General features: G+C 43.0%; 1 protein-coding gene across 2 annotated transcripts in view; it reads left to right on the top strand.

Annotated features, from left to right (window-relative positions):
* The window catches only part of LOC144800424 (vitamin D3 hydroxylase-associated protein-like), a 654,091-nt gene that overhangs the window by 418,462 nt on the left and 222,931 nt on the right, over positions 1–12,698 (top strand). For both annotated transcript variants that reach the window (XM_078671680.1, XM_078671681.1), the window contains exon 7: positions 4,306–4,430. In XM_078671680.1, coding sequence (XP_078527806.1) covers positions 4,306–4,430 — 125 coding nt within the window. The remainder of the gene's footprint in view (positions 1–4,305; positions 4,431–12,698) is intronic.

The following is a 12,698-nucleotide window of genomic DNA, read 5'->3' as shown; positions in this document are numbered from 1 at the left end:
TATAGTTAGGAATTAGCATTTAAAAAAAACCTTAGAAAGTCACTGAAAAAACCAAAGGTTAGAGGAACATTATAGTTATGCTGACATTTCACCTGATAAAACCAGAGAAATTCAGCTTTTATAGTTAGGTGAGTTAACTATAACTTGTGCCCCCGCAATGCACTGCTTTGTGTGTGTGTGTATATATATATATATATGACCCATGTTGCCAGGAAGGAGACTATGTAAATAAAACAGTTCTTTAGCAGACTATTGATGGAAGCAACAATAGGTCTCCCTGATGGTCTACTGCCATTTTTATGAATTTTGGGGTGGTGATTAAAAGTAGGGATTGCAGGATATATTTACAGAGTAGGAAATTATATTAATCTGTGTCAATCAAACCCTCCTCCCTCCAAGACATTAACAATCAATGGAAAGTCTTGATACATTTTGCATAGACCGCTTTATTGGTTGGCAAATAGCAATCTTTATCTTTAATATATATATATTACCCTTCACCAAATATCTTTATCTATTGGCTTGAATTTGTCTTCTTCTTCCCACAGTCTATAGCATAAGTTAGCAGGCATTTTTTACTGGGGCACAACTATAGTAGCACACAAAAAAACTGTTTCTCATCAGTTCGGTAGAGTGCACTTGATTGCTAGTAACTATGACCCTTATGTATGAACACATTTTCCCATAGACACAGAATGGATAAAACCCTTTGATACATCTGGCCCTATATATAGTAGGTTTTCCTTGCAATTTTCCCATAATAATTAAAATATGTATTGAAAGTTGAGCTATTGATTCAGCAGCATTGGAATATTTACTTTTCCTATTGAAATCAAGCATAATGTATTACAGAGGCAAAAGTAGATTAGTAAATGTTTTATTTCTAATCCACACCTCTAAACTGTGTGAAGGACATTTGAAGCAGTTGCATCTTACTCAAGTGGAACATTTAGTAAAGTTCTTAAGGGCTGCAGTATGTTTAAAGACTTCATAAGTTTCTTCTGATGTGAAAAGAATATCTGGTAATTACTTGAGTTACTGTAACTATGTTAAGGGCCAGACCGATTAGCTTTGCCAATGCTTGTTATAAAGTGGAGTGAGATTTTAATTGTGTTTTTGATTTTGAGCTTTACACTGTTTTAGTACTTCTAAATGCTTTCCACTTTTTCTCAAAGTTGACGCTGTTTTCTCTGTGCATAGCGGCCAGAGGTTTAACTCAGATTTAAATGACTGACATTTTTAACTGGACCCATCAAGATAGTGCCCTTTATTACTTGTGATTGACTAAAGCCAACTCCAACTGATAAACCACTTTCAAACAGAACCCAATCATAGTACCTTACTCCAAATTGACTTTTCTAGATACATCCATGACTTTACTCAGTCTGGACAAGTCTCTAAACAATCAGTGTATAATTCTGCCCTAATTTCATTATGGAAAACTACAAGAATAGTAAAAGACAAAATTCATGCTCTCAGGAAACCCTGGGTGTAGTTTGCTTAGTAGCGCTACACGTAGCTACGCTAAGTGCACTTCTCACTATGCATAGCTACGCGAACTGCGTAGTGCAGTAGGAAAAAGGCTGTACGCACTGATTGGAAAGTGCCGAATGCTTGTCCGCACTGTGCAATCATTGCAAACAGCATCTTGCACAGTGCAAGCGGTTGAGTAGACTTGTACTCGAGCGGCAGCTTTCTCAACGTGGACTGGTAGTTTATCATCGCGAGCAGTCGCGAGCATACGCGACCACTCGCAATAAGAAACCTGACCTCCCTGCATTGACAATGTCGCCAGGAGGTATATTTTCCACGCTTGCGAATGGCAACTTGATGTTGCTGATCGCGATCGAGGGAAAATTCTCACCTGGATGTTGATTTTGCTCACTCGCGGTTGCCAACTTGACGTTGAGGACCGCGAGCAAGCAAAAAATGCCCACTACAGGTTTCTGCACAGTGCTATGTGCAATTCGTGTAGCGCGTAGTAGCGCAAACTACGCACGCTCTGCGAGCATAGCGTAGTCCTGCACCCAGGGTTACTCAGGACTTCCTAGGATTAGGAAGAAATTCTGTTAATAAAATACCTACCTAAAAACAGCCAACCACTTTCATTTGCAGAACAGCAAGCCAACCAGTCACTCCTCAACATAGATTTGCACTACTTTCTACATCAGGCTTCTCTAACGAGTACCTTTTGAGCTACTGGTAGCTTTCCAGCTACCTGTAAGTAGTTATTATATGTCTAGAAAACCCTATTAAATTAGAAGCTTTTGCTTGGCTGAAATAATTTATGTATACCAACATTGAGTGTGTATTTGAGATGAAAATTTGTTAATTTTCAGAACTCATGAGTTTATATTTTAAGGAAAATGGCTGTATTTCTAGCTTATATTTGAAGCTGATATTTGAGCAATAAATCCAGTGGCATTGAGGAGACTTTTTACAAATGTTATTATCTTGGTATCAGAGGCATTACAGCTATGTCTGTTATGCATTACCCAAGTAGAGGTATTTTATATTAGCAAAGCCTTTTTTTACATGACTGTTGGCAACCATTCCTGATGTGAGTGCTGGTAGTAAACTTGCATATAGTGGCCACTAATGTATATTATCTGATGATGACACTATTGCAGTGCTAATAATACGAGTACCAAAAGTAGCTCTCATCACAGAAAAAGGTTGTGACCCCAGGTCTATATATTAAAGTCAAACTCTCAAAATAAGAATCCCTAAGTCCTCGTTCTCCCAATCCTTCTCTAGAAACTGAATAAATCATGCCATGTAGCATCAAAGATCTAGCAAATCATCAGCAATCATAAAATTAAAAGGTCCTCCTTACTTTAACAAATAAGAGAAGAAGAACTCAAAAGCACACTCAGAAACCCCTTTTCAAGCTCACTTGGTCGATGTATGTGAACAACTTGCCAGGTGTACGTTGATTCATGAACTATAATTCAAAACAGAATATTCTCAGTTCATCAAGGACTCCTGCCCAATCCAAACTTTCTAAATTGTGGCTGACACAGCGACTTCTTGAAATTGTAAGGAGTCCCTTTGTAACTCTGAACATATGCGTTTGAGCTGTAAATATATCACACTCTTCTGGGATAGGGTTGCCTCATACCTCAAGGACATCTTCAGAAACAACATCACTCTTGACCCTGGAGATTCTAGCTGCTGCAGTTTCACTAAATTTCCTAAACACAGACTTAATACTGGTGGAAATTTTAATAGCCACTGCCATAAAACTATCATGGTGGGAAACCTGCAATCATATCTCTTTACATGCCTGGTGGCCATGGGTCGTCTATTGTTGAGGTGCATACAAATTATTCCAAACTCCACAATATATTTTTGTCGACTCTTCTCATATATGCAATACCCTAAACAAATTCCTGAAACCTCCATGAATCTTCAAGCCTACATCCTTCACAACTTTATTTCAGAGGAACTCTTTCTCTCTCTCATCAATTCCGCCCTGGAAGTGGTAGGAAAGGTGCTCCAGCCAGTGGCTGTTGTATCGCCCATTCTATGATAAGAATTGGAAGAGACCACACCCAGATTTGCTGTGGTTGCAGGGGATGGGCTTTCCATACTGGGAAATTGTGTTCCAATGGAGGGAAAAATGTGTATATGCATAAGAGGCTCCATTGTACCTATGTGGAATTCAACCAAATATAGAATTCCACACAGATGAAATAGGACCGTGTGGGGCATTCACAGTAATACACATGGAAAGCTTCACAATGTGAAGCTTTCCAGGTGTACTACTACAGATATTGGTGAATATCAAAAAGTAGGAATTCTTCAAATGTACCTAGGTGCGCTCCTATGGGTACAGATTTACTTCTTATTTTGTGAATAAGACGTCTTGAAGTATTTTGCAAGAGCCCCTGCATAAAAGTAGTTGAGCTAACTTGACATGTTGAACACTTGATGAGGAATAGTGGTGAATATCTTGGGTTTACTCAAATAAGGCTCTGAGGTGATTAGCCTTTTAATATACTTTATGTACCGTGATGGGATAGTTGAACTTTAAAGGATCGATAGAAAGAACATTCTAGGGCAAACAAAATCTACTTTGCCTTGGTCCCTTCTATGGCTGACACTCTTTCTTTCATGTTTACTTTGTTTTATGGAGTACATGTAATCTTAGGGTACAACAATTCTCTACCATACACTATGCATATTAAACAAATGATTATTGATAACTTCATCATAGAAGCTGTGTCACTGTAAATTTCGGCTTTATTCATGACTTACTACAATGATAATTTTTTAATGCGTTCTTTGATCTCACACTTCTAGTGCCTATAGCGATTGCCCCCATGGCAAACGATGTGGACAGCCTAGCCCTGTTCATGAGATCCCTCCTGTGTGACGACATGTTCCTCCTGGACCCTACCGTGCCACCTCTTCCATTCAAGGAGGAGGTAAACAGACTGATACATACAATTTTTTAAAAAAAACAGTAAATACTGATTCTTATCTGATTTGTGGATTCAGAAAAAAAAGAATGACTATAACTTTCCTTGTGAATTCAAAATTGTCAAGATTATATGTCACAACTGGGATGGAATGTAAAGTTTTCATTACGACTGTGTAAGAGTTGAATTTAAATTAAAAACACAACACAGCACTTGGTGAGGAGAGGCAACTTTTGAATTATCGGGACCCTGTGGGCAAGTGAAGGTAATTGGTGCAACCTGTAGGAATCACTGTTGGAGAACTAGAGGCTGAGAGAAATACATAATGTTCTGCTAAAAAATTTGTGTGGAGATGGGATGTTATTTTTGTGCAGAATTATTCTTCTGGTGAAAGAACTTGCAAGCAGCATGACTTTTTCGGTCTCACCTAAGACCACTCTTGCTCTGTGCTTTGCAAGATCCTTTATTTTCTTTCCAGCGGGCTTCAAGCCCCCCTTTGCTTACAGTTGGTTGGCTCCACTGCCACTCCCATTTCTTTGCTTCTTACTGGTCAGCTGCTGTAAGCTTCCTTCCTCTTCCTGTTTTTGTCCATTCCCTGGGTGTATGCGCACATTACTTGTATCCTTTCCCTGCTTGCTTATCTAGGCGCTACTTATTCTTTGAGCCTAAGCAATCTATCAGTGTGCATCTTTTCACCTGGCTTAGTCATGTATTTCGGTCCCATCCTCGTTGTCTTTGCCACCGCCCTACCCAGCGCTGTCCATTTTGGCCTTGCCCCATCCCTCCCACTGTCCATGATGACTTTGCCCTCTCCCTTCATCCCACTGTCCGTGTTGTCTTTTCCTGCTCTCTCCCTCTCTACGTGCTGGCTTGTCCCCTCCACTGTCCATGTTGACTTTGCTCCATACCTCCCACCGTCTGTTTTGCCTTGCCCCCAGCCTTCTTTCCTACTGCTGCCCATGTTGCTTTGCCCCCACCCTTCCTCCAGCTGTCCATATTGTCTTGCCCCCACCCTCATTCCCTCTGTCCATATTGCATTGTCCCCAACCTGAATCGCTCTGACCCATACACGTTGCACTCCCACCAGCCTTAAAAAAGTGCTATAAACCGAAAACTGCTGGCTGCGTTGTCCTCCCCATCTGCCCTCTCTGTTTCCTCCCCTCTCCCTCGGTGTTGCATCCTGCCCAGCCCTCTCTCCTGCCAGCAATAATTAAAAGTACCTTTGCGCAGTTAGCACTGGCCATGTCTTAGTCCTTTTTTAAACTGTAGGCATGCTGTAGGGCAGCCACGCTGCTGTGCATGTCTAAATAAATTGCGTAAGCACAATATCTGGAATAAGTGATACCTGGTGCCTTTGCGAATGCTTTTTGAGGTAGAAATAGAATTAACTAGTGAAGAAAATGATGGACTGCTGAGAAGCAGCAGTTAATGAGATGAATACTGCAGGACTGAGGTTTGGCCTATGTGGGCCAAAAGTGACCTATGCGATTGAACGAAAACACAGATGTGGATTGCATGTAACACATTGACTATATTGTCCAAAAGTCATCATTTTCACCCTGATCACCCCCATTATTTGACTAATTCTGGTGATAACCAACTATGATTGTGCCCTGGGCTCTGCTAACCAGACCCAGGGCCAGTGCTCTGTGTTAAAGGTAAATGGTAATTAGGTGTAATTACAATTGGTATGTCACCTTACCTGTAAACCCCTAGTATATGGTAGGGCATGTAGGTTTTAGAGGCACAGCAGATTTGGGGGCCCATTACGAGTCTGGCAGTCCGCAGACCACCAGACTCGCGGGGGTGCGGCGGTATCCCAACCACTCTATTATGATTAGGGCAGATGGATCAACTTTGCCCTGCTCCCGCCAGGAAACTGCAGTTCCCTGGCGGTATTGCGGTAGTCTCAAGGCTGCAATATGCTTGGCAGGACTGCCGCAGTCGTGTCAAGCATAATATGTGTTTTCTTTCTGCCAGTGCTCTCTATGAGGTTCCTACTCCATGAACATCATGATAGAGAGGACGCAAAGGGTCCCTGTGCCACCTCCGCATGGGGATGCATGGAGGGGGGCACAACATATTCCCCCCTGTGTGCATGCACCCCAGTTTCTGCATGCATGAACATTTCAGCCCGTGCCATGCAGGAACTCTTTTTTACGTTCCCATTATGGCGCCCATCTTCTGAGGCACTGCCATGGGAATGCAAAAAACCAGCCTGCCAAACAGGAGGAAACTCCTAATCTGACTACAGCTTTGGCAGTGCTGCGGCAGGCAGAACCCGGCGCCACATCACAAAAGCTGTTATCAGGCCCTTAATGTACTTTAGTGTGCACTGTTCAGTTGCATGCTGTCATTTTAAAGGCATCCCTTCTTTGCAAGCTGCTTTAAAAATTAAATAATATGCAGGTTTAAACTTGGGGATTAAAGGCACTTCTAAAGTCTAAAACGTCCTTATTTTTTCATATGTTTCCCTTAAGGTCTCCTCTAAGGGCCCGATGATGAGGCTGGCAGTCCCTGAACCTCCAGACTCATGGTGGCATGGCAGTGGTGGTCTATCCACCACCGCACTGGCAGTCCGACAGCCCAATCACAAGTAGGCTAGTCAGACCACCCTTGGACCGCGGACTCCACCAGGGAACCACCGTTCCCTGGAGGTGGGGTGGCGGTCAGAGGCCGCAATATGCTTGGGACTGCCGTGGTCCAGCCAAGCATATTAGGGGTTCCTCCTCCATATAAACCTTGGAGGAGAGGGAAGAAAGGGGGCCCTACAGGGCCCCCTTTGCCTCCACCCTTTGTGCATGCACACATGGGTGCATAACATGTCCCTCCCCTGTGTGCATGAACAAAAGTTCCTACACGGCATGGACTTTCAAGTCCATGCCGTTCAGGGACCATGTGAGGTGTTCCCATTGCGGTGCCTTCAACAGCCTTTAAAAGAGGCACCACCATGGGAACACCACACTTCTACACTACAAATAACTTGTAATCTGGTTGGGTGGCAGCAGCGAGTCTTAGCGCTGTGGGAGCGCAGCAGTGGAGTACCGTCTGCCCCCGCACTACCGAAACTCGTAATCTGGCCCTGAGTTTTTCAGGGGTAGGGTGCCTTGTAACTATAAGAATGGGCATTTAAAAAAGATGCTTTCTATGCCCATGTGGGGAAAAACTGCCAATTCTTTGTGTCATTTTCCCCCTTTATTGCACTTTGGCACCATAGACTAACATGGGAATCCTTTAATATAATAAATCTTACTTATAAGAGCGAGCTACAAATATACTTCAAAGTATTAAATTGGTGGAATAAATCTAACAACTTGCAAAGGTCAGATTTATTATAACTATCACAGACAAGAAGTTATAGAACTTGCTTTTCTGATAAACCAAAATCCAGCCTCCCAATACCCTCTTGTCTCATTGGCCAGATTTGGCATACTGAGCCAAACTTATGAGATGTGAAGTGGCCTGCATAGAGACAAATAACATCTGGCGGGAGGAGATCTGTAGCTTCAGAGCAAAAGGCAGGATGGGGTGGAGTAGCCAAACTGGTCTTCAAAGAGAGACTGACAGTTAAGGTTGGACACAAGCTCACTTACACAGCCTGCATACCCAGCCAGACATGAGCCTCAACAATTGAATTAGCAGAGGGGCTGGAAAGGGAGTGCTAGGGAAACTTAGCCACACCAGTGGGTTGGCTTAGTCAGATTTTAACATACAGGATAGTTTCTCCATTTTGGATTTTAAAAGAGTGCTTTCTGGGATACGAATATGCCCCACTTTGGAGGAAGCTGTCATACTTCTGGGTGGCACTCTGGCCCTTGTTGGTCAGGGGTGCCCCCCTATTTGTCGCCCAAGAGCACTGGATAATTATGGGAGAGCTGCTCAACAACTCAAAGCCCTGCCTGAACTACAGAAAGAAGAAGGACTGCCCTGCTGAAACATTAGCCTATACCAAGAGGATTGCACCCTGAATGAATGAAGCTGCTACACACTTTGGTATGAAAGCCCTAAGGACTTGGCCAATGCTTTGAAAAGTGGACTCCTTGAAAGCAACAAGCTAAAAAACCTCCACCTGCATCATCTCTAGCAAGAAGAACCTGGTCCCAAATCCCAAGGAGCAATTTGGAGCTTCTGGAACCTTGGATTGGAGTTGTGGAGACTTTGGAACCCCAAAACGAATCGTTTTGGCCACCACAAGTGTGGAAGTGTATGCTCAGATGTGAGTCCCTTGCTCACTGCACCATCAGGATTCAAGCAAGCCGGGCCGAAGACGGCTGTAATGCCAGAAACCGGTCCCCGGAAGCTTGTTTCCTTTCCAGTAAAGAATTGGCTTGGTAGTTTGGTCTGCCCTGTTCCCATGATGCACTGGGCCAGGGTCAGACTAATTTGCATGTAGCCAGGTTCTGAGCTGGGATGGTGCAGTGAGCCTAAAAACGGTGATGGATCAAGCCCTGATCTTTTCACTGGGTAGGAGTGTTCTGCTTAATTCAGATACTCTGTCCATCACCACCCCCTTTATGAATCGTTTTGGCCACCACAAGTGTGGAAGGGTATGCTCAGATGTGAGTCCCTTGCTCACTGCACCATCAGGATTCAAGCAAGCCGGGCCGAAGACGGCTGTAATGCCAGAAACCGGTCCCCGGAAGCTTGTTTCCTTTCCAGTAAAGAATTGGCTTGGTAGTTTGGTCTGCCCTGTTCCCATGATGCACTGGGCCAGGGTCAGACTAATTTGCATGTAGCCAGGTTTTGAGCTGGGATGGTGCAGTGAGCTAAAAAACGGTGATGGATCAAGCCCTGATCTTTTGACTGGGTAGGAGTGTTCTGCTTAATTCAGATACTCTGTCCATCACCACCCCCTTTATGAATCGTTTTGGCCACCACAAGTGTGGAAGGGTATGCTCAGATGTGAGTCCCTTGCTCACTGCACCATCAGGATTCAAGCAAGCCGGGCCGAAGACGGCTGTAATGCCAGAAACCGGTCCCTGGAAGCTTGTTTCCTTTCCAGTAAAGAATTGGCTTGGTAGTTTGGTCTGCCCTGTTCCCATGATGCACTGGGCCAGGGTCAGACTAATTTGCATGTAGCCAGGTTCTGAGCTGGGATGGTGCAGTGATCTAAAAAACGGTGATGGATCAAGCCCTGATCTTTTGACTGGGTAGGAGTGTTCTGCTTAATTCAGATACTCTGTCCATCACCACCCCCTTTATGGACCCCAAAACGACCTACTGGAAGAAGATCCAGAAGTTTGGGAAGATTTGGAGAATTTTTGTCAAAAAGCTCCTAAGTTGACTGACCTGTTGTCGAGAGTCAAGCCGACGACGCCGCACCACGACTCAGCCTGAGATTCAGGTTAGCCCTGCTGATGGTCCGGAGCTTTTCGTCATTGACAAGTCTTTCAGGAGTTCAATGAGGCATCAAGCTGAGCCAAGCCACCGCCAAACCTAAAGTTAGTGTGCCGAGAAGCCTTGCTTGACGTTGGGAGAAACAGCTCCAAAAAAGTGACTAAGTCAGAAGGTACTTACCGCTATGTGTATCTGACTGTGCTCCATCGCGTTTGGTCTGAAAACTTGACTTGTCCAGGTTAAGCGAGACCAGATATCCCAATGTGGCCTTTTTGGCTGTTTTGGCAGTAGAACGTGTTTGTTCTTTAAAAATTAATATTTCCGATTCCCTACATTGGATCTTTGTCATTTTCGTGTTTAATTATAAACATAATTCCTATTTTAATAAATTGCTGTTGGGTTTTTATTGTATTTTATGTCTTACTTATTTAATGTATTGATGTTTTTAAATGCTTTACTCACCTGTCTCCTAAGTTAAGCTTGTCTGCTTGCAGCCAGCTACCGGAGTTGAGCAAGGAAATCATTTATTGAGACCTTGACTGGGCCTTATATTGTTATTATGGCCCTATTACTAGTGGTTGGTACCTACTAACCTCTACTAATAAACCACATTCCAATATGGGTGATGTACAGTAACTGAAGTAAACCATGAAATCTGTCATTATAAATGTCCAACTAAATCTGATGTTGATAAGAATTACATGGCCCATTGTGTCTATGAGTAAAGTGGAAACACGGCTGATAAGTGATAGTTAACCCAGCAATTTCACCTGTTTTAAGTAGGGGAAGTCTACAAGTAGAGAACAGGGAAAAAGATGTTGAAACTGACACAACTTGTCTGATTTCTACATATTATTACCCAATAACATAATTAATTCCCCATCCCCAACATTAATTAGTATGGGCCACTCGCAATGAGGGCTTTGACTAATGCTGCACAGTACCCTATGCAAAAACAGTATGCCTGTGCCAAATGCAAATTACCGCACGGTAATTTGCGTAATTTCTGGAATTTAGCATTCCACTTGTTAACGCAAAATTCCTTAAATTATGCCACTTAACATAATTAGGCACCATTTGCTGTAATTATCCTGAACACACAGGAACAGCAGAATGCAAGCAACTGTTGTTTGCTGTGCTTTTGTTTTTTTCTTACTATTTTTAGGACAAACTGCACCCTCACTTTAAAAACTGACATACTGGATGCATTTTATGCTAAAATATAGCAAGCAAGTTGTTTTCAAGAAGCTAGTGATGCAGGAGGCTATGCAGACAGGAGTTATGAATGTCAATCACAGACTCAAACAGGAGCTGCAACAAAATTAGACAGAGTTAACCAAGTTTAAAGCTTCTCTAACCAGGGGGGAATCGCAGGGTAAAACAAGAAAAGACAATAGAAGAACTGCTGCCCAGTTATCCCTACAGTCTACGTTATTAGTAGGTGCCGGGGCTATTAAAGTATCTTTCTGAAAGGACGATTTTCTTAGACACCCTGGAAGTCCCTCCCGTGCGACCCAGAATCATCCCTTTCTTGGGAGACACAAAATCCACCAGCAACTGACCTTCTAGAGTCAGAAAGAAGGACAGAGTGTGCACCTGGGATGGCCTCCAAGTGGCGTCTTAACAACAGCCCCACATAAGACATGCGGACTTCGGACACTCAATACTGAGCCATAAGACAACAGTTCACAATTAACACCCTGCACAATTTAACCCCACTAATGCAGGAAGGCAATTTAATGACGCTGAAAGACTTGTAAGTTGGATAAAGCCATACGCCTATTTTCATGTAGTTCCTATAAATCTATATAGAATCTGTGTGTTTAGACTACATAAACTGTTGGATTATTGTCCAGACTGATTACAGACACCCCCACCAGGTATGTTTTCCTGTAAACCAGCTAGCTCACAGTACAACTGTAAACTCCTCTTACCAAGGAGAGAATAGTTAGTAGCAACTATTGAACATGACAACACTGTACCTTCAGGGATCGTGGAAACAGTAGAGTACTTTTCGCTCAGTCACTCGGGCTCACTTTGTCTCAGAGAGATACACAGAATAAACGGTGGGGGTATTTTCAATAAGCTTTTATTGAACCAGCGTCATTCTAGTGTAAAATAGGTGTGCTGAAACAACCATAAGACAGAAACAGATATAAATGATTATAAGCACCAACAGAGTAAATGGATTGTAGATTTCTACCATAGTTCTAAAACAATGAATATGTGCAGGCATATAAATACATGAAAATAATAATGCGTACTCCTACGATGCAACTATAACTAGATCTGTCTAGCTTGTATGTAAGTGTAGAGCCAAGAATCCCCCTAGGGTAAAACCAACCCCACTCTCCTGTGTGAGAGAATGAAGGACCCCATCTTGGTCTTGATATGGACTCCCACGAGGGATGTCAGACCACTGCGTGCTGGAGTGTCTGCGACCAGGAACCTGAGTGTCTCACACCAGTGTGTCAGCATGTACGTCTTTCTCCTCTTCTTGCCCCAGCAAAGATATGGGATTCATATACCCAAAACATACCCTCATGGGTTCTACCTTGCTGTGTCATGTCGGCGGAGGATGACGAAAGTGATGACCCTTATACATAGGTATTATGCAGAAGATGGTAATCCTGCTGTGATTCTGAGAATCCTTGTGCATAACAAATGAGGCTAGCTTTCTGGGAAAACCACACAACATTTATGCAGCACCCAACTAGGTAAAAGGCCAATACCAAAAAGGTTATGTCATACAATAATAGGGAAAATGTAGGTGAAAGGTTAGGTGACTAATTAAGCCTATATTAGGGTACATTACCAATGATAGCACTATACACCAGGACAAAATAATTAGCTGAAATTCATTGCATATGCTGAGCTCTTTCAATTCAAGTTTTTGCCATTCTACTTGCAGTCCATAAAATGAGTGTGAAGAAAATC

Source organism: Lissotriton helveticus, chromosome 1_2, assembly GCF_964261635.1.
Source record: "Lissotriton helveticus chromosome 1_2, aLisHel1.1, whole genome shotgun sequence".
Taxonomy (NCBI): domain Eukaryota; kingdom Metazoa; phylum Chordata; class Amphibia; order Caudata; family Salamandridae; genus Lissotriton; species Lissotriton helveticus.
This window is presented reverse-complemented; position numbering and strand designations above follow the sequence as displayed.